The sequence below is a fragment of the Gymnoscopelus microlampas genome (assembly GCF_963454915.1).
Source record: "Gymnoscopelus microlampas genome assembly, chromosome: 2".
In the NCBI taxonomy this organism is placed as follows: Eukaryota; Metazoa; Chordata; class Actinopteri; order Myctophiformes; family Myctophidae; genus Gymnoscopelus; species Gymnoscopelus microlampas.
This window is the reverse complement of record NC_139939.1, coordinates 24344348-24364631: the sequence shown is the minus strand read 5'-3', so window position 1 is coordinate 24364631 and position 20284 is coordinate 24344348. Positions and strand designations below refer to the sequence as shown.

At 45.6% G+C, this 20284-nt stretch overlaps 1 protein-coding gene across 1 annotated transcript in view; it reads left to right on the top strand.

Moving 5' to 3' along the window:
- The first annotated feature begins 1621 nt into the window (after positions 1 to 1621).
- Positions 1622 to 20284, top strand: part of pcdh7a (protocadherin 7a) — a 59783-nt gene continuing 41120 nt past the window's right edge. Inside the window, exons 1-4 of the mRNA XM_084046193.1 lie at positions 1622 to 1956; positions 2352 to 4215; positions 4562 to 5756; positions 17238 to 18029. Coding sequence (XP_083902319.1) covers positions 2780 to 4215; positions 4562 to 5756; positions 17238 to 18029 — 3423 coding nt within the window. The 5' untranslated portion in view covers positions 1622 to 1956; positions 2352 to 2779. The remainder of the gene's footprint in view (positions 1957 to 2351; positions 4216 to 4561; positions 5757 to 17237; positions 18030 to 20284) is intronic.

Below are 20284 nucleotides of genomic sequence, written 5' to 3'. Positions count from 1 at the left end.
AGAGAGAGAGAGAGAGAGAGAGAGAGAGAGTCAGTGTGATGCTGCTGCAGTCAGACAAAGGGTTACTTTAGTATTCCAGAGGGACAACAAGAAACTAAAAACAACTGCAGTAAAATATAGGCAACCTCATCTATCAAGATCTTATAGGTCCTATAAAAAATATTATTATTATTACTATAACTATCATTATTGGGCTTTTATTATTATTTCATGATTGGTTTGTTTATTATAATGTTGTAGTTTACAACCTTCGTGCAGCTTAATCCTCCAATAGCCAATCAGTGTTGAAATGTTGTTTGCAATGTCACAAAGTGATCACACATAGTGACTGTACTATACTCCAGAAGCATATGGGCCGTGTCTTTGTGTTGGTCTAGATGTCCTACAGCCTAAATGTGAGCTCCCCCAGAAAAGACTGAATTAAGTGTTCTTTTCTCGCCCCAGTAAAACTGCTGAGATTGCAGAATTATAAGTAAGTATATTGGGCTCTACTTCTATTAGCCACACATCTCTCTCTCTCTCTCTCTCTCTCTCTCTCTCTCTCTCTCTCTCTCTCTCTCTCTCTCTCTCTCTCTCTCTCTCTCTCTCTCTCTCTCTCTCTCTCTCCCCCCCTCCCATCCTAAGTGTGCACGTGAATAAAGATATTTTCCACACAAGAGCCGTCAGTAGCCGGGACACCGAGCCATTTAATCTCGCTATGACAGGGAGGAGGAGAGGTCTGTCCCCCCCCCTCCGTAACCGAAACACACACACGGCGACCCAACACCGCCTCATGCCTCTCTCTCCCGTTACAGCTCAACGATCAAGTTACGCACGCCGGCCAGGGAAATGTTGCAGTGAACGGAGAAAGAGAGAGAGGAGAGAGAGAGAGAGAGAGAGAGAGAGAGAGAGAGAGAGAGAGAGAGAGAGAGAGAGAGAGAGAGAGAGAGAGAGAGAGAGAGAGAGAGAGAGAGAGAGAGAGAGAGAGAGAGAGAGAGAGAGAGAGAGAGAGGGAGAGGGAGAGAAAGAGAGAGAGACTGCAGCATCATTTGAGAGCAGCAGCACCAGCGTTGCCATGTCCGCTTATTACAAGCGACTTTGGCCTTGTTTTTCTGTAAAGTTGCTTGTAAATATTAATATTTACAAGACGTATTTTTTTTGCTTGTTTTTACTACTTGTGGTAGTAGCTTATTTGGGCTTCTTTCCTAATGCTAGTGTTTCTCAAACATTTTCAAGTCAAGAACCCCCCCAAATGAATATGTATTTGTCTGCAGACCCCCATCTGAAAATATTATAGAGATATATACAAGAATTGTGTCATTAAAACGTTTCAAAAATAGCTACTCCTAATTTTAAAAATAATTCTTCGAAGATTTTTTTTTGTTGAAAATAGCATCTCAACTCTCAACGTGTTGCGTTGTGAGCTTGTAGATTGGCTATTTTCAAAAAAAGATATTCGAAGGTTTTTTTATAGGTTTAAAGTGCTCATGTGACCTTAAATAAGTTGCTTCTTTTGGGATTGTTTTCCTAGACCCGGTTGCTTGTTTCTCTATGTAAACCTGGCAACACTGAGCAGCACAAGCAGTGCAGTAGAGAAGGTGCAGGTGAGAGAGAGACAGCGAGGAGGAGAGAGAGAGAGACAGTGAGGAGGAGGCGCATGTGGAGAATGCGGGACTCTTGGAAAAAAAAGACGCATTTCACTCGGTTTATTGCAGAAAAAGATCACAACGAGCCATCATCACGGAATTACACTTATAACCGGTGCTGATGTCGGAGTTTCTCGCCTTTTGAGTGGCGTCATTTTCCCAGTCGGGTTATCTATTTGTTTTTGTTTTATTTTTTGCCCCCAAGAAGTCGGTTTGAAGAGCACACTCTTTGGTCTGTGTAACTTGCGTGAAGGAATCCAACGGCTTTGGCACGTTGCTTCACTGCGGGAAAACCACACAACGGCTGCCCACTGACTCAAATTGGAGCCAGGTAAGAAAGAAAGGCAGAAATGCAACTATTATGAATGACAGCATCCTTTCAAGACTTTTGACTTTTTTTAATCTGGCTTTTATTCGGTTTTGTGAACAAGTGCGTTAATTTCCTTGGCGCTCGGAGGAGCCGGAGACTATATGAGTGTGATAGTTTTTTTTCTCTCTCTTTTGTGTAGGCTTTAGTGCTGCATTGCAGTTTATAAGTGTAAAACGCGAGAAAAGCCCAGTGTCCCAAATGGTAATCGGAGTAGGCCAATTACAAACGGCATTATAAACTGATAAGGATCCCTGGGAGACAACGGGATAATTCCCCCCAGAACGAGAAACAGTGAGAGTCAAGTGGATTATAATCACAGTCGGGTGAATTACAGTAGTTTTCTTCTTTCTCTGCAGGGTGGATTTTTTTTTCTCTCCTTCTTCCCATCCTTGTATTCTGAACAGTGTGATGCCACGGGGGAATTACAACACACAACTTGAAACGCTTATTGAAAAGAGAAGGAGGGGAATAAATGAAGCATCCGTTCACTGAAGTAAAGTATCCAACAGTGTGAGGAACAGTGCTCAGAAGAGAAGCAACTAAGGCACACACACAGAGAGAGAGAGAGTGTGTGTGAGAGAGAGAGAGAGACTGCAGAGAGCTGGAGGCTGAGGGAGAGAAGACAGAGGGAGAGAAGACCACGCTGTGAGGCTCACAAGGAACGTAGATTTACGGATGATACTACAACAAGAAGAGAGGAAAGAAATACGGCTGTAGAGCATCAAAAGCCCCAGAGACACAGTCAGTGGGAAAGAAAGAGAGAGAGGGAGAGGACGACTGAGCCATGCGGAGGCTTGGTGCAGTGCACTCCTCCGCGGCGGAGGCTCTCAGCCTCATGGTCGTTGTACTGCAGCTGCTGACTCAGCTGCCGACTGCCGACTCAGCTCTCCGGTACCGTGTGGCGGAGGAGGGACCACCTGACGTCAAGATAGGCAACGTGGCCGCCGACCTGGGCCTCACGGCAGGTACCGGCAACGGGGACGTCACCTTCGCCCTGGAGAGCGGCTCTGAGTTCTTCAAGATAGACAACGTGACAGGTGAGCTGACCACGGGACCACGGCGGATTGACCGTGAGAAGCTCCCTCAATGTCAGATGATATTTGACGAGAACGAGTGCTTCCTGGACTTTGAGGTGTCGGTGATCGGGCCGCTCCAGAGCTGGGTGGACCTGTTCGAGGGCCGTGTGGTTATAACAGACATCAACGACAACACCCCGTCTTTCCCCTCTCCTGTGCTTCAGCTCTCAGTTGAGGAGAACAGGCCAATAGGGACCCTGTACCTTCTGCCCACGGCAACCGACCGTGACTTTGGACGTAACGGTATTGACAGATATGAGCTGATTCAGGATGGCGGTGCTGGGTCAAGTTCAAGTACAAGGCGCACAGTAGCAGCCAACCCCAGTAGCAGAGTGGATGCAGGAGTCGCCCCCGACCGAAGGAGTAGAACAGGTGAAAATGGAGGAGGAGGTGCACGGAGCAGTGTATTTGAGCTGCAAGTTGCAGATACCCCTGACGGTGAGAAGCAACCACAACTAATCGTGAAGGGCCCACTGGATCGCGAGCAGCGAGACTCATACGAGCTTGTCCTGCGGGTCAGAGATGGGGGGAACCCACCTCGCTCGTCCCAAGCCCTGCTCCGTGTTGCCATCACTGACGTGAATGACAACAGCCCACGGTTCGAGAGGGCCGTGTATGAGGCTGAAATGGCCGAAAATGCTCCACCAGGAACACCTGTGCTGCAGGTGAGAGCATCAGACCGCGACGTGGGCGTCAACGGACAGGTGGAGTACGTCTTTGGAGCTGCCACAGAGTCGGTCAGGCGTCTGCTGAGGTTGGACGAGGCCTCTGGATGGCTGAGCGTCCTCCACCGGATTGACAGGGAAGAAGTGGCCCAGTTGAGATTCACAGTAACAGCCAGGGACAGGGGCCAGCCGCCGCGCACTGACCGAACCACCGTTGTCTTGGCTGTCCGAGATGAGAACGACAACGTCCCCGTTGTGGAGATCCGCAAAATTGGACGGATACCCGTTCGTGATGGGGCGGCCCTGGTGCCAGAAAATGTTCTGGTGGACACCCCGGTGGCTCTGGTTCAGGTGTCCGATCGAGACCAGGGGGAGAATGGGGCTGTCACGTGCACCGTGGTGGGAGACGTCCCGTTCACACTGAAACCAGCTGGAGAAACGGCCCTACCGCCTCTGCCTGCGGATGAAGCCTTTGACAGGTATTGCCAAAATGCAGCACACAGCACCGCGCAACATCATGAATATATTCTCTAAAATATTTATCTTTCACCCATTCTACATATCAAGAGCCTGTGTGCATGTATCTCTAATATTGTAATTCACCATTCACCATCATTTCAACCACTCAATACAGTAGATGTGAATCTGTGATCTGAATGAATGGTGGGGGGGTGGGAGGGGGGCCTTAACAAACTAGATTATCAGATTATTCAATTTGATTTGCAGATTAATAATATTGATAATCATTAAATCTTTAAAATTCACCAAAATATGGAAGCAAATAACAATGAGACATCATGTCTGTTTTTCTGTCTGTCTTCACAGAAACAAGAAAAAATACTTCCTGCACACCTCTGCTCTGCTTGACTATGAAGCCACCAAAGAGTACAGCGTCACCATTGTGGCAGTAGATTCCGGAAGCCCCAGCCTGTCCAGTAATAGTTCCCTGATGGTGCGAGTCGTGGACATCAACGACCATGCTCCAACCTTTGCCCAGAGTATGGTGGAGGTCCACTTCGCAGAGAACAACTCACCTGGCGAAAGGGTGGTGACTGTGGTCGCCACAGACGCGGACAGTGGCAAGAATGCAGAGATCGCCTACTCTTTGGATCCATCCGTCAATGGGGCATTTTATATAGACACAGACAATGGCGACATCCGCGCGTCTGGCGTTCTGGACCGCGAGGCGCGGGAGAGGTATGAGTTCCGGGTCATCGCCAAAGACAAGGGCACCCCATCTCTGCAGGGCTCAGCAACCGTCGTCGTGCAGGTGACGGACCGCAACGACAACGCTCCAAAGTTTGTCCAGGAAGTCTTCACCTTCTATGTCAAGGAGAACCTCCTTGCCAACAGTCCGGTTGGCATGGTGACCGTAACGGATGCAGATGAAGGAGACAATGCAGAGTTGAGTCTGTTTGTGGAGATGGACGGAGACGAGGAGAAGTCGACAGGAGTGGGCGGCGGAGGAGGAGAGAAGAGCGAGGGAGAGAACGGCGAGAGAAATCAAGAGGAGGTGTTTTCCATAGAGAACAACACAGGCACTATCTTCTCCTCAGCCTCGTTTGACCGAGAAAAGCTTTCGTCCTACACCTTCCGTGTCCGCGCTGTGGATGGAGGGGAGCCTCGCAAAACGGCCACTGCGACCGTGTCACTCTTTGTGACAGATGAGAACGACAACGCCCCCTCGGTCACGTCTCCCACTAACGAGTCGTACACCCTCCTCCCGCCAGCCAGCAGTGCCCGCACCATTGTCAGGACTGTTACAGCCATGGACTCAGACACGGGCCCCAACGCAGACCTCCGCTACGCCCTGGTAGGGGGCAACCCCTTCAGGCTGTTTGAGATCGGCCACAGCAACGGGGTGATCACCTTGGCGGAGCCCCTGGAGAGGCGCCACAGAGGGCTGCATCGTCTGGTGGTGCGGGTCAACGACAGTGGCGTGCCCTCGCTCTGCACCACCGCCCTCGTACATGTCTTCATCAACGAGAGCTTGGCCAACGCCACGGTGGTGGACGCACAGGTAATATATCCTTGAGTGTTACTGGCTTGTTGTTGTTTTTTTGTCAAGAGGAACAGATATGGTAATGTGTGAGTTAAACAGAGTGAAACATCTTGGGGGACAGAGAGAGAGAGGCAGAGAGACAGAAAGGCAGAGAAAGAGAGAGATATAGGCAGAGAAAGAGAGAGAGAGGGAGAGAGAGAGAGAGAGAGAGACAAAGTGGTAAGCCAAATGAATGCTATTGTCATAGCCCACAGCAAAGAGATTAAAAGTGGATCCACAAGGGTACATTTGTACAGTCACGATTCTGTGGTGTCCTCCCTGCCATTTAAATAATGACCACAATGATAGCACATCACATTGGTGAACACACAGGTAATGGCTAATGATTATAGCTGTTTAAACTAAAGTGGTGGAGGGGGAAAAAAAGATTATTTTCCCAATAGAATGAGATGATAACTGCATCATTTCCAAAGTCTGTGGGGTGTTGCAATTTCTTTCCCCCACTTTTGCTGAGAAATAATTGTGTGTATTTGTCCCAGATAAAGAACTCAATTTCTCCTTTGAAGGCTGTTGGTGTTGCCAATTTGTTTGTAGTTTCTATCTAAGTGAACCTTTTTTTTACTGTGGCCAGCTTGCTTTTATGTAATGGCCTTTTAGTCAAAAACAAAACCGTTCTACTGAAGTGCTTCTTTTTATGATACAGTTTTATGGAATGCAGAGCTCCAGTATAAAGTATGTGTGTGTGTGTGTGTGTGTGTGTGTGTGTGTGTGTGTGTGTGTGTGTGTGTGTGTGTGTGTGTGTGTGTGTGTGTGTGTGTGTGTGTGTGTGTGTGTGTGTGTGTGTGTGTGTGTGTGCCTGTGTGTGTGCGTGCGTGCGTGTGAGGGAGAAAGAGAGAGAGAGAGAGAGAGAGGGAGAGAGAGAGAGAGAGAGAGAGAGGAGGGGGATGAAAGTGAGAAGAAGAGAGTGGGAGAGATGGTCCACCTGGCCCAGATCTGGTCCTGGATGATCAGTTGAAACATTTCATATAAAGTTGCTCTCCAGCCACATTTTAGCCCTTCTTCTTTTTCAGTTGCTCTCCAATAACAGACTCAAAGACAGTCCATTTTTTGAGGCAGATATCTCAAAACTGTCACGGTTGTTAAGAAGTAAGGAAATGGGTGAAACTAAGCTAGTGTGTGCGTGTGTGTGATTAAATGCAGAACATCTATGGCTTCTGAACTTTACAGCAGAAGCTGTATTCACCGTGAGGTGCAGTGGTGATTGACTGAATTAGTACACTTTGCTGTTGGAACCTGGTGATGAACTACACCAGTAAATTGAGGTTATGTTCTGCTGTTGGAAATCATCCTTCATGTTCTCAGTTACTATGGACAGCACACTCTATAAAAACGTTTTCAAATAACTCTATTTCCAGATAAGTAACAGCACTTCTCTTTTGCTCCCGTTTACAGACTTGCTTTTGTCGATTCATAGGTTTATAGCCTAAAGAAATATCACCTCTGTGGCCTTGTGGTCAGACTGTTTGCTTTGCTAGTCATAGTTTGTGGGTTGAAGTGCCATTTGAATCATGGATAGCTTGCATCAAGTTGCCCCTGAGGAAAGGCCCGCGGCAGCACTTGTAACTAGAGATAAAGGTTAACACCATGCTGTTTGTAGACACTTCAGACGGAGATCAATCTGAACATTTGTTTCATCTCTCAAGGTGTTCAAAACAATTTGTTGGTGGTCTGAAGTGTCGTGACATTATTAACCCTTTAAGACCGGGAACGCACCCGTGTCATTTTAGATTTATTTGGGCTATTCAAAAATAGCAGATCTACATAAGCTCATAAGCGGCACAGAGTGCCGCGCTATGAGCTTGTAGACCTGCTATTTTTGAAAAATCGTGAAGATGTGTGCAAATCTTTTGAGTATGTAAAGTTTTTAAAGCGAAAACTTTTAACTCAAATCTTTGCTTCTGGGGATTCTACAAATATCTTCGGAATCCTAACAGTTTAAAAAAATATATAATATCAGTGGTTCTCAAGCTTTTTTCATGCCAAGGACCCCCAAAATGATATGCATTTGTCCGCGGACCCCCATCTCAAAATATTGTGTTCCGGGGACCCACAGAAGCAAAGATTTGAGTTAACAATGTATATTACATATTCAAAGATTTTCCCACATTTTCATGATTTATCTTTCAAAAATAGCAGATCTACAAGCTCATAGCGCGGCACTTGGTTCGTGCTATGAGCTTGTATATCTGCTAATTTTGAATAGCCGAATAAAATCTGAAATGACACAGATGCGTTCGTCTTAATGGGTTAAGCACTACTTTATGTTGAGTACCTCGACGGGGTATGCAGCACACTGCACTGTGTGCACTCCTATCTCTAAACACAAGTTGTTTAACCACTTAAACCTTATGCACTTCGTTGACCGGGGCATCACAGGGCTCTATACTTGGTCCACTCCTTTTTTTCCATCTACACCAAATCCCTTCGCCAAAAATAGCCGACAAGTCTACTAGTCTAGTCTGCAAGCTTTACAACGCGTCGCGGCGCATCGCAAGCTTGTCCCTGGGGCACCCTAGTGAGGCTCCGGTTCATGTGGTTAAGGGTTCTGATGTAGGCTTATATCAGTATGAGGGAGCTCCATTGCCACAACTTGTCTTTTGACATTGTTGAAAACAATCTTACATAAGTCGCTTTTACACAGAGAGATCCCACAACAGAGGTGTAAATCAGATCCGACTTTAAGTGCCAGCGTTGCTTTTTCACAAAGTACCAAACAAAGCTGCCCTCGTGTGTGATTTCACATCGTGTTCCATTGTTGAATCAGAGGTGACGTGTAACACAACAGCATCAGCGTCTCGTGTTACATTATTATGCTGTTTTGGATGACAGCGGTTGTCGGTAGATTCTGTGCATTTACGGTTTAGCTTACGCATTTATTTAACAAAATAACGACACAAAATGGACTGACAACGTTCAGCCTGCAGTCACGGAAACTCCAGCACTGAAGCATTTTCTCTCACAGAGTGACATTGAAGGCTGTTTTTACAAATAAGAGAATGGGAGAGTTGTGTAACCCATTCAGGTTTTGTCAAAACGATCACTTTAAAGTCACAAAACTCACATCTCAATCTCTCTGACTTTCTCTTATTTTCTCAATCTCAATCTCCCTCTCTTATTTTTTCTTCATTTGTTTGAGACATCTGATGGGGAATACAATGGAGGAGAAATTGAAGAGAAGCAGGGGGGGGCGGTTTGAGGCAGAAAGTTATGTGGACCTTAGATGTCACACCTCTGTCCCTCTCTGTCGGGGCTGTGCTTTTACACAGACAGTGATCCTGCTCTGAGACTACCTCCGCTGCCAGCTCAATGGCAGAACAACAACAACCCCCCCCCCCCATTTATGTCCATACCTTTTGTACAGAACAGGGGTGTAACTGCGGCGTAACATTCCTGCTGGCTGTGTAAAATGGGCTATAGAAAGGATGAACGCCCCATGAAGGAAATGTTGCCACAACACAAGACTGGACTGGACTGAAAAGTACAAATTGAACAATCAAGGTAGTGTAGATCAGTGATTCTCAACCGTTTTTTTCAAGGACCCCCATAACTCTGAGTGTGTACATATGGGGTCCATTTTGTTCCATTTGTGCACTCTCAGAGTTACAGACCCGTAAGGGCCCATTTGGAACCCCCTCAAGGAACCCTGAGGGTCCCTGGAAACCACTTTGAGAACCACTGGTGTAGATTAACCAACTAAACCATATATACCTCATCGACTGGGGTCCCCCAGGGGTCTGTCCTTGGCCTCCCTCTTTTTTCCCCAAAACACAAAATGTCTTTGTCGAAAAATATCAGATCTACAAACTCACAATGCGACGTTGTGAGCTTGTTGATCTGCTAATGTCGCTGAATGCTTGCTTACTATGACATCCTCAGAATAGGGACGCTAGGGATCATGTGGTTATGAGGCAGAACACCTGGTTAGCCATGGAACAATGACCCTTGCAGGTGGAATTAACTACAGCCTTGCTAAATGGCTCGGGCCATTGAATGGAACAATGGAGTGTAATGTGTCCACACAGTCCTGTATAAAAGCCCCTGTGTAGATTACAACATGGGTAGTTTAGTTTGATTGACTAAAGCAACTTGGAGGAGTAATTGAGTAGAAGACATGGAGGAGAGAATACCTCCATCTCATAATGAAGTCAAACTGAGTGGTGGATGGATGCCAGATGTAATTAGGGAATGAAAACGTCTGCTGCTGCTGCAGCGCCGCGGCCGAAACTCACTACAGTCTTTCTATTTCCAACGCTGGCACAACCACATGTTGGCTAATTAGTACATGGTGCTGCAAGAGTTGGAGTGGGAAAGTTTAGCTTGTTTACTTTGGACGCGATCTTCATTGGGAAAAACTCAGCGGGCTGCAGTAGACTTGGTTGATCAAAATACGGCAAATACTCTTCTGCACTTCGACTGCAAGCAATTACTTTAATGAGATTTATATTTTCGCATTCGTATGCATTTCTTTGAAGCCTAAGATTTTATTTTCACCACAGAGCAGTGGGTTACAAGTCATAGGTAACAGCGCGGCAAGAATAAGAAAAGCAAAAGAAGGACATACAACCTGCTTTAAATAGCCTATATTAAGCCAGAAATAAAACCTGATATATTCTAAGCCCAGGTCAGTAGCATGGCCAGGGGAAAAGCTCTTGTCTCAGTCATAGTGCTGGTATCTTCAGTGACATGCAGATAACAGAATCCTTGGAGAGTAGAACAGATAGATGGTGATGTTAAGCTCTGCCAGAACAAAGCTCATGCAGCAGAGTGGAAGATTCCACTGGGAGTTGGGGATGCGACAGAGAAACGCACTAGAATGGAATGGGAGAGGTGGCTGATCCTCTGTCCTGTTGAACATTTAACTGGCCCTTGTATGTGTGCACGCACGCACGCACACACACACACACACACACACACACACACACACACACACACACACACACACACACACACACACACACTTCGGTGATGCGCTGCTGTTTTCCATCACTCATATGTCGATGCAAACCCTGGTCTGCCTTGTATGTATACACAGACACACACGCGTGTGCGCACACCCTTCACACATGAGCACACTTGGCTTATACATATGGCATAGGGCTCTATATGTCTTTCCAGCTACTCGTGTGCACACCAGAAACACTAGGCGGTGCAGGGATGCGCTAAGCCAGAGAGATGCCCAGCAGAATGAGAATAGGATGGAATACTGCAGGCAGCAGTAGAACAATGGGGCAGATGAGAGCAGAGCCTGGCTGAGAGAGAGAGAGAGGGCCCCTGTGCAGTGGAAACAACAAGAAGAATGGAATCAGACCAACAGAATGGAGATCCCTCACTAAAACAATGAGACTGAACCCGCAGATTGTGATGAAACAATGAAATATAATACAGTCCCATTCTTAGCTCGGGGTGTGTGTGTGTATACAGTATGTGTGTGTGTGTGTGTGTGTGTGTGTGTGTGTGTGTGTTGGGGGGGTGGGGGTGGGGGGGGAGTGAGGGTGACTAATGTATCTGTATATGAGGAGCCTAATGTACTTCAGATAATGTAATAAGCTAAGTAGAACAGTGAAGTTGCATGTTGCGACACTCCCCAGCATTGCCAGAAGTGCAGACAGTAGTTACCGTAGTCATTATTTAATGATTGAACACTATAAAACATTTTATACAGGTTGACCCGCTCCCCCCCTACCCCCCCCCCCCCCTCTCTCTCTCTCTCTCTCTCTACTTCTCTCTCTCTCTCTCTCTCTCTCTCTCTCTCTCTCTCTCTCTCTCTGTACTTTCTCTCTCTCTCTCTCAATCTTAATGCCTGCCATTCATAAGATAGCGGATAATTGTATGAGCATGACATTTCCAGCCTTGACAGTCTAAAAGAAAATGTCTTCGGGCTTTTGGGACAAGGTGTCAGGCTTGCAGAATGAGCTGTTTCACTAACAGACAGCACACTGAGCATGTGGGCATGCATCTGTCGCTGCCTACGTGTGGAGTGTATAGTATGTGTGCGTGCGTGCGTTCATGTGTGCCTTTCTGTGGGCGTGCGTGCGTGTGTGTGTGCGTGTGTGTGTGTGTGTGTGTGTGTGTGTGTGTGTGTGTGTGTGCGCGTGCACGTGCGCGTGTGCGTGTGCGTGTGTGTGTGTGTGTGTGTGTGTGTGTGTGTGTGTGTGTGTGTGTGTGTGTGTGTGTGTGTGTTCAGTACACATAATGACTGTGCTAGAATAGCTGCATTCTATTGATTAGCTATATTCTGATGCATGACCCTATTTCATATTACCAGCAGGGCTCTCCGGGCCAAAGCTCCAGCGCCCCATTGTCAGGCCACCACAACCAGTAATAGGTCTGTTACGGCTCCAGCATAACCCACTTTCTTATAATGAACTTTTAATGGCGAAGTGTTAGAGTGTATAGTGTGTACGTGTGTGTGTGTGCGTGCGAGTGTCTGTGTGTGCGCTGACCCGTTTCGTACAGCAAAGACCCTTTGTTGTTTGACCCCATTATCTTGGGCCCAAACACATAATGACCTATGAGTGTCTTAACCCTGTTAGAGCTATTGATCAAGATGAAGTAGATTTGCCTTGTCCACAGTAAAACCCTCGGTGCTAATTTAACTCCATACAGATTTGTACGCTTTCAGTTACAAATGGATAAAACAACACTGAGGGTTGTATTGTGTAACCAAAAAACAGAATTAAAATAATTAAAACCCCAGAGAATTAAAAAAAAACAACAACATCTTGGCAGGAAAACACTTAAAATTCTATCACGGTCCAACTTACATAGTCCATTAACATTCAATGTACTAACTGCCTTGTGTCACCTACTATTCTCAGTTGCAATAATGGTGATCGCAAATCCTTCAGCAAATCCACTCCTACGCGATCATTGTCAATGGGGATTTTGTTCATTGAAGAGACGGTGGATGTGTATTCTATGGCGTGATGCCACTGTCTGCCTGTGGTTTGAGGGCGCTACCATTATTCATGACATTATTTATCGGTAGCAACATTGATGCGATACATTGAAGTTTGACAAACAGCAGCTACAAAGGACCAAAAAGAACTTCATACATGAAAAGAAATTCCATTAGGAAATGGAATTGTGAAAATAGCCACGTCGCATCGCGACACGTTGTGAACTTGTAGATCGGCTATTTTCACTAGTTTGGATCCCGGGGAGACATCAAATTTCTCTTTTGTGTCTCGAGCTAAAATGTTTGGCGCTGATCAGCCCAGATTAGATCACAACAAAGAAGACAAGGTGGCGTTTTCAAAAAGTTACTGGCCAGCTCAAAGCCAGACATAGGCCTACGCAGGGGGTGTGTGTGGTACCGTGGTTGGTTGGTCAAAGACGCACAGGAAAGTAGACAGGACAGGGTAATATCCAGTCCACTCGTGGACGTGGTAGAATCTCTCTGGAATCTCTCTCTCTCTCCTCTGATTAATAATGACAGGCGAGTATGGTGACCGCACGTTTGATCCTGTTGTGTACGTGAACGCACTATGGGAATGTTCCCGGGATGACCCGGACTTTATGACATTATATGAATAATGTGACATTTATTCAGCATCAATATTCATTCATGTTCAACCTCCTGGGTGGGGACGCAAGGGTCTGCGGTACCTGGGGAGGGGGGGGGGGGGGCGGCCGCGGGCTACACGCAAAACTGGACATAGAATTAGAGCAGTAATAAAGTGCAACTACCACGCTTCAACTGATGAATTCATGTCTCATCTCGTTAATTGTTTGTCCCGTGCGGGTGCACCCACCTAGTATATGTTGTCCAGCACGCACTTGCTGGTCAGCCTTTTGCACAATGGATGAAGCCACGTCCGCAGCAAAATAAATGGTGGAATAGAGTTGTGCTTTTGGAAATTACTGATCCAGAATGGAAGCAAAACTTTTGCATGAGGTTGCAATCATTCCCAAAGTGATGTGGAATGATTGAGGGATTTATGGATCCAGATGAAGTCAAGTCAGAGCTCCAATTCCCGTCATTATGTGTGTTGCGACTCGCGATTATTTTATATAAACGTCAGACTGCAGAATGCTGCCTTGTCTCCAATCCATTCAGCATTAACAAAAGCATGGGCCAATTATCAAATATCTGAAAAATGAAGAGGAGGCATGAGAAATCAGGAGATTCGATGCAGTGCATTTTATCATTGCTCCCTTGGCTCCCTTGGCTCCTCAGCAATTACGCATCCCAAGTTTTTTTGTTGATCGGTCGGACAGTTTTCAATCGAGATGCGGGGGACTCGCACACGTGCTCACGTACACCGCGCAGTTGGAAAAAGAATTGCCTATGTAGTAGTGAAACATCACAAATGTAGTAGCTAGAAATAAAAAGTGCTCCAATAAATGACCAGGAAGCATGCGCAGAAAGAACATAATCAGGGTTAAGGTGTGTGTGTATTGTACATGGAAGAATCTTCCTCTTGATCGTGTTGTCTAAAGGTGTAGACCACCCATCTGCACCCGATTAGAATTTCAATCGGGTTGGGCTTGATCGGGTTACTTTAGGTGTACACATGAGCATTTTGAATCGGGTTTATCTCGATTAGAAGTGTCCATGTCGCACCACGTTGTGAGCTTGTAGATCTGCTCTTTTCACTTTTTTAAAATAATTGTTCATCAATTGTCATCTTTGGCAAAATATATCAGCTGTGAATTTACTTCTGCTTTGTTCATGTTGTCTCATTCTCCTCTGTGAAGATTACTGTAGTTATACTGATATATCCCTCAGATTTTGATAAAAGGTAATAAAAAAATAACTTGGGGATACGATGAGATTCAGCAGCAGGTGCGATTACATCAGTTAATTTCTGCTTCTACAGTAACGCGTGCGACTCAATTATGAAGCCCTTGACACTTATACTTTAAAAATCACAGTCAATTGGAATCCTTCCAAAGGCCCACATTGCAGAGAGCCTCAACCTGAACTAGGGTTTAAAAACTCAATTTGTGTTCAGTCGGTTCGTACTGAGAACAGAACTCATTTTTCTGTCTCTGCCCCAACACAATATTCCTAAACCAGTTAGAACAAATACAAAACGATTGCTGCCATTTTCTTTACTTAAATGTATGCTATATAGGGCATAGCAGTGGCGGCCATTTTGTGGTGGCGCAGATAGAAAACCCATTCATTTCCCCCATAGAGATTTCCGAAAATATATATCTATATTGATATAGATTATTATATAAAGCCTGGAACCAAGCCATATTGGCCCTTGGTGAATCATGACGATAAAACATTTGAAAAACGCAAAAAAAATGTATTTATTCACTATAGTATATCGTCGGTGTCCAGCCAGGACCAGCTAACTCCATTTTCAGTTTTTTTTTTTTTTTTCATAAATCAAGGCTATTGAACACCCTTTAGGTCTGTGTAAAATATCAAAACATTTGAACCAATGAAAAGTATTAAAAAGCGCCTCTGACGAAAACTCCCAACTCCGTTGGATCCTCAAACTGTCCGTCAAAAACAAACAACTCCCCCCTCTCCTCTACAGCGCTGCTTTTCAACAGCATGAGTAGAGCGCACTGCGCAGTGAGCGAGGAGGAGGATCACGTAAACAAGCTCCCCGTAGTCTGTTAAAACTATGCAGTGTACCTGTTTATCAAACTTAGCACTGACGCTAATGTTATGAAAACAAGTAATTATATTTCTAAAATCTATTAAGTGTTTAATGAGGAGAGCAATGTGACAAGAAGAAAGGCGTTCATAGCATTTCTGTCGCGCTATTCTACTACCTCTTTGCAGAAGTTATTGTAATATTTAAAGTCCTGTTTATTATTGTAGGCCTATATAATAAGTGGCATGAAGCATCAGGGCATTAATTCACACGTTGTTGTGATGCATTGTGAGCTTGGAGATCCATTGTTAGCTTTTGAGAATTTGTACCCTTCAGAAACCTCTCCCTCAGCAGCGAGTGGAGCTACTGTTGTTTGGACACCTAACTCCACTTCAGCTTGATTTCTGCTCGTCTGAAACTGCTAACTCCACTTGCGCTGGGTAAAGTGTTGATTTACCCGCGATTTGGTTAAAGTGTTGATAATATAATGACACATGCAAGTATCTGACAATATATAAAGTCACTATACCAACTTTGATGAGGCAGTGTTGCTTTGTTTTAAAAATATAAGGTTTTCTTCATTTCCTGAAAAACGTATATTTTGTTTTTGCGTTTCCTGAACAATGAGCGTTTTGGAGTTAGCAGTTTCTGGCTGGACAGCAGAGATATAATATAATTAAATATTAGATATATAAACTTTAAAATAGACTGCATGTCAAAGCAGGAGCAAGGGGGAGGTGGCTCTGTATGATTTACGATAGTCAGTCACTCATATTTGATACAGTCTGTTTCTGGCAAAGATGTAATTAATTCGGTGGTAACATTAGCGATTTCTCACTGTCAGTTGATGCTTCATACCCATATGTGTCAAGCCGCCGGGTTCATTTGTTTATTTTTGGAACTCAGTTCTTATATCCCGCAATATTAAACTTGTCTATGGGAATTCAGAAGAAAGGTGCTTGGATCTGATGCAATGTTGTGTTTCTGCAGCCGCACAGATTGTATCTATCTATTATCTCTTAATAATAACCATTTACAGTATATCTTGCATACTGTATGCAAATAGAGGAGGCTTAGGTCTTCTTTTCATAATTATTTTTTGTTTCTCAAAATTATTTTATTTACTGTTTCTCACACTTATTGTGACTGCCATCAAGTTTATGTATGTGTTTATTCGCATCAATTTTACTGCTGGTCCTGCACCAATTATTATTGTTTAAATGTGTGTGAAATCACAACTTGAGGGTGAGATATTGGTTTTAACATACAGTGACAGGGTGGCAGACTCATGTATATATCCCATTAAGACCTGGAACGCATCTGTGTCATTTTTAGATTTGAGCTAAAAAGCATTATTTTACACTTTGGGCTATTCAAAAATAGCAGATATACAAGCTCATATACAAGCTCATAGCGCGGCACTCGGTGCCGGGCTATGAGCTTGTAGATCTGCTATTTTTGAAAAATCGTGAAAATGTGTGCAAATCTTTGAAGATATATATATTCTTTTAAAGCAAACATTAACTCAAATCTTTGCTTCTGGGGGTCCCTGGAACAAAATATTTTGAGATGGGTGTCCGCGGCCAAATTCATATCATTTTGGGGGTCCTTGACATGAAAAAGTTTGAGAACCACTGATATAGAACCATACGTTTTTCAGAAAACCGTTTTAGAAGATTTAGAAGATTTAGATTTAGAAGACATTTTGCAGAATCGGAACCTCAGCCCTCAATGGGATATATAAGTGATTCGATAGGCGTGTGGCATCTATTTTCAGTATATGTCATACACACCATTTTTGTCATCTTTCACGGCCACCCTGTTCACTCTCACATTCTCTCTCTGCTGCTATTTCCTCTCCCTCTGTCTCTGACCGCAGGTGGCCCGGAGCCTGATGGCCCCTCTGTCCCTGGACATCGCGGGAGACCCAGATAGCGAGCGGGCCTTGGGGAAGCAGCGCCTGAGCGTGGCCATCGGCGTTCTGGCGGGAGCTGCCGCGGTCATCCTGGTCATCCTCCTAGTGGTCACGGCGCGGCAGTGCGGCGCCCAGGGAAAGAACGGCTACGAGGCCGGCAAAAAAGAACCCGAGGAGGACTTCTTCAGTCCCCAGGGAGCTCAGCCGCAAGCGGGCCGCGGCGGCGGCGGCGGCTCCGACCGCGGACGGAAGCCTCGCCGGGACAAGCGCAGCGGGAGCGGCGGCAGCGCGAGCGCGGTCGGAGGAAAGTCGGACAGGTCCCTCTACAGCGGCATCGTCACGGTGAACGGCCTGCGTCGGCACGGCAACGAGGACGACGACGAGGACCTGAGCAGCGCCAGCGAGCGCCTGGCGGCCCGCTACTGCGCCATGGACAACGACCCCGGCAGCCCGCGGATGAGCGGCGGCGGCAGGCGCCACCAGTCGAGCCCAGACCTGGCCAGGCATTACAAGTCGAGCTCGCCTCTCCCGGCGGTCCACCTCCAGCCGCACTCTCCCCCCGCGGAGGGCAAGAAGCACCAGGCCGTTCAGGAGCTGCCCCCGTCCAACACCTTCGTGGGCAGCGGGGGCTGCGCGGGGAGCGCCGGCTCCAGCAGCAGCAGCAGCGGGGGGAGCGGGAATGCAGACGCCATGTCCCTGGGGTCGGACCAGTGCTCAGAGTACGGCTGCCAGACTGGGAACAAGTACAGCAAACAGGTAGGAGCCCTGGGATGGGAGGGGGAATTGTCTCTTATCTTTTTTTTTACCAGTGTAAAAAAAAAGCATACGTTTATGTACAAATCTCTGTCTGTCTGTCTGTCTGTCTCTCTTTCTCTGTCTCTTTCTCTGTCTCTCTTTCTGTGTCTGTCTGTCTCTCTTGCTCTATGTCCTTATTTTGGCTCCTGATCTGTTAGTCTTCTCTTCATAGCTTCACCTGTTCTCACCCTTTTTGCTGAGATGATGCTGGTCTGCATTCACCCTGGCTGATCTCTAAACACTAGTTTGTCTTTAGCATCGGTGAAATACCTGTATGTGTGTGTGTGTGTGTGTGTGTGTGTGTGTGTGTGTGTGTGTGTGTGTGTGTGTGTGTGTTTAAACCCCTCGTGTGTACACTCGAGTGGGAGTATAGGAGCTGTGTAATTCGTCATTTCTTGTTTGTACAGTACAATACAGTATATCGTCGGTGTCCAGCCAGGACCAGCTAACTCCATTTTCAGTTTTTTTTTTTTTCTTTCCATTGGATCCTCAAACTGTCCGTCAAAAACAAACAACTCCCCCCTCTCCTCTACAGCGCTGCTTTTCAACAGCATGAGTAGAGCGCGTTGCGCAGTGAACGAGGAGGAGGACCACGTAAACAAGCTCCCCGTAGTCTGTTAAAACTATGCAGTGTACCTGTTTATCAAACTTAGCACTGACGCTAATGTTATGAAAACAAGTAATTATATTTCTAAAATCTATTAAGTGTTTAATGAGGAGAGCAATGTGACAAGAAGAAAGGCGTTCATAGCATTTCTGTCGCGCTATTCTACTACCTCTTTGCAGAAGTTATTGTAATATTTAAAGTCCTGTTTATTGTTGTAGGCCTATATAATAAGTGGCATGAAGCATCAGGGCATTAATTCACACGTTGTTGTGATGCATTGTGAGCTTGGAGATCCATTGTTAGCTTTTGGGAATCTGTACCCTTCAGAAACCTCTCCCTTAGCAGCGAGTGGAGCTACTGTTGTTTGGACACCTAACTCCATTTCATCTTGATTTCTGCTCGTCTGAAACTGCTAACTCCACTCGCGCTGGGTAAAGTGTTGATTTACCCGCGATTTGGTTAAAGTGTTGATAATATAATGACACATGCAAGTATCTGACAATATATAAAGTCACTATACCAACTTTGATGAGGCAGTATTGCTTTGTTTTAAAAATATAAGGTTTTCTTCATTTCCTGAAAAACGTATATTTTGTTTTTGCGTTTCCTGAACAATGAGCGTTTTGGAGTTAGCAGTTTCTGGCTGGACAGCAGAGAGAGATATATATATATATATATATATATATATATATATATATATATATATATATATATATATATATATATATATATATATATATATATATATATATATATATATATATATATATATAATGGCTGCACAGAGACCACAGATGTTTTAGTCTTTCACATAGGAAGAAACAGCAGTTAGAAGTCATGCTGACACCATCACTCACCCCAACATGCACACTAACACACATGAGCACACACACACACACACACACACACACACACACACACACACACACACACACACACACACACACACACACACACACACACACGCGTACCATCACAAACACACTGACACAGCAGGGCTTCCCCTGTCCATGGGGGGTGTTGCATGGAGTGACGTGTGAGTGACAGCTCACCCTACTTAAAGGGGCGCCGTCCCATTGCTTTGATGGACAGCTCTGCATTTATCCTCTGCTTGCCAAAATAGTGCTGATGTGGTCCTGAAGAGCAGCTTCTTAGGCTAATCAATTAATACATAGTCTCTCTGATCCTGCACACACACACACACACACACACACACACACACACACACACACACACACACACACACACACACACACACACACACACACACACACACACACACACACACACACACACACACACTCCAGAGGTTAATCCATTACAGAGTCAATCCTGTTAATCTGCAGTTCTTGGGGAAAGAAAATGCTTACTGGGGGAGTTTGGTTTGCTTCATGCTTACGCGTGTACAAAAGAGACATGCACACTTACACACACGCACACACGCACATGCACACACACACACACACACACACACACACACACACACACACACACACACACACACACACACACACACACACACACACACACACACACACACACACACACACACACACACACTCTGACAGCCTAATGAATTATTGATCACGTAAGATAATTAACTCCTCAG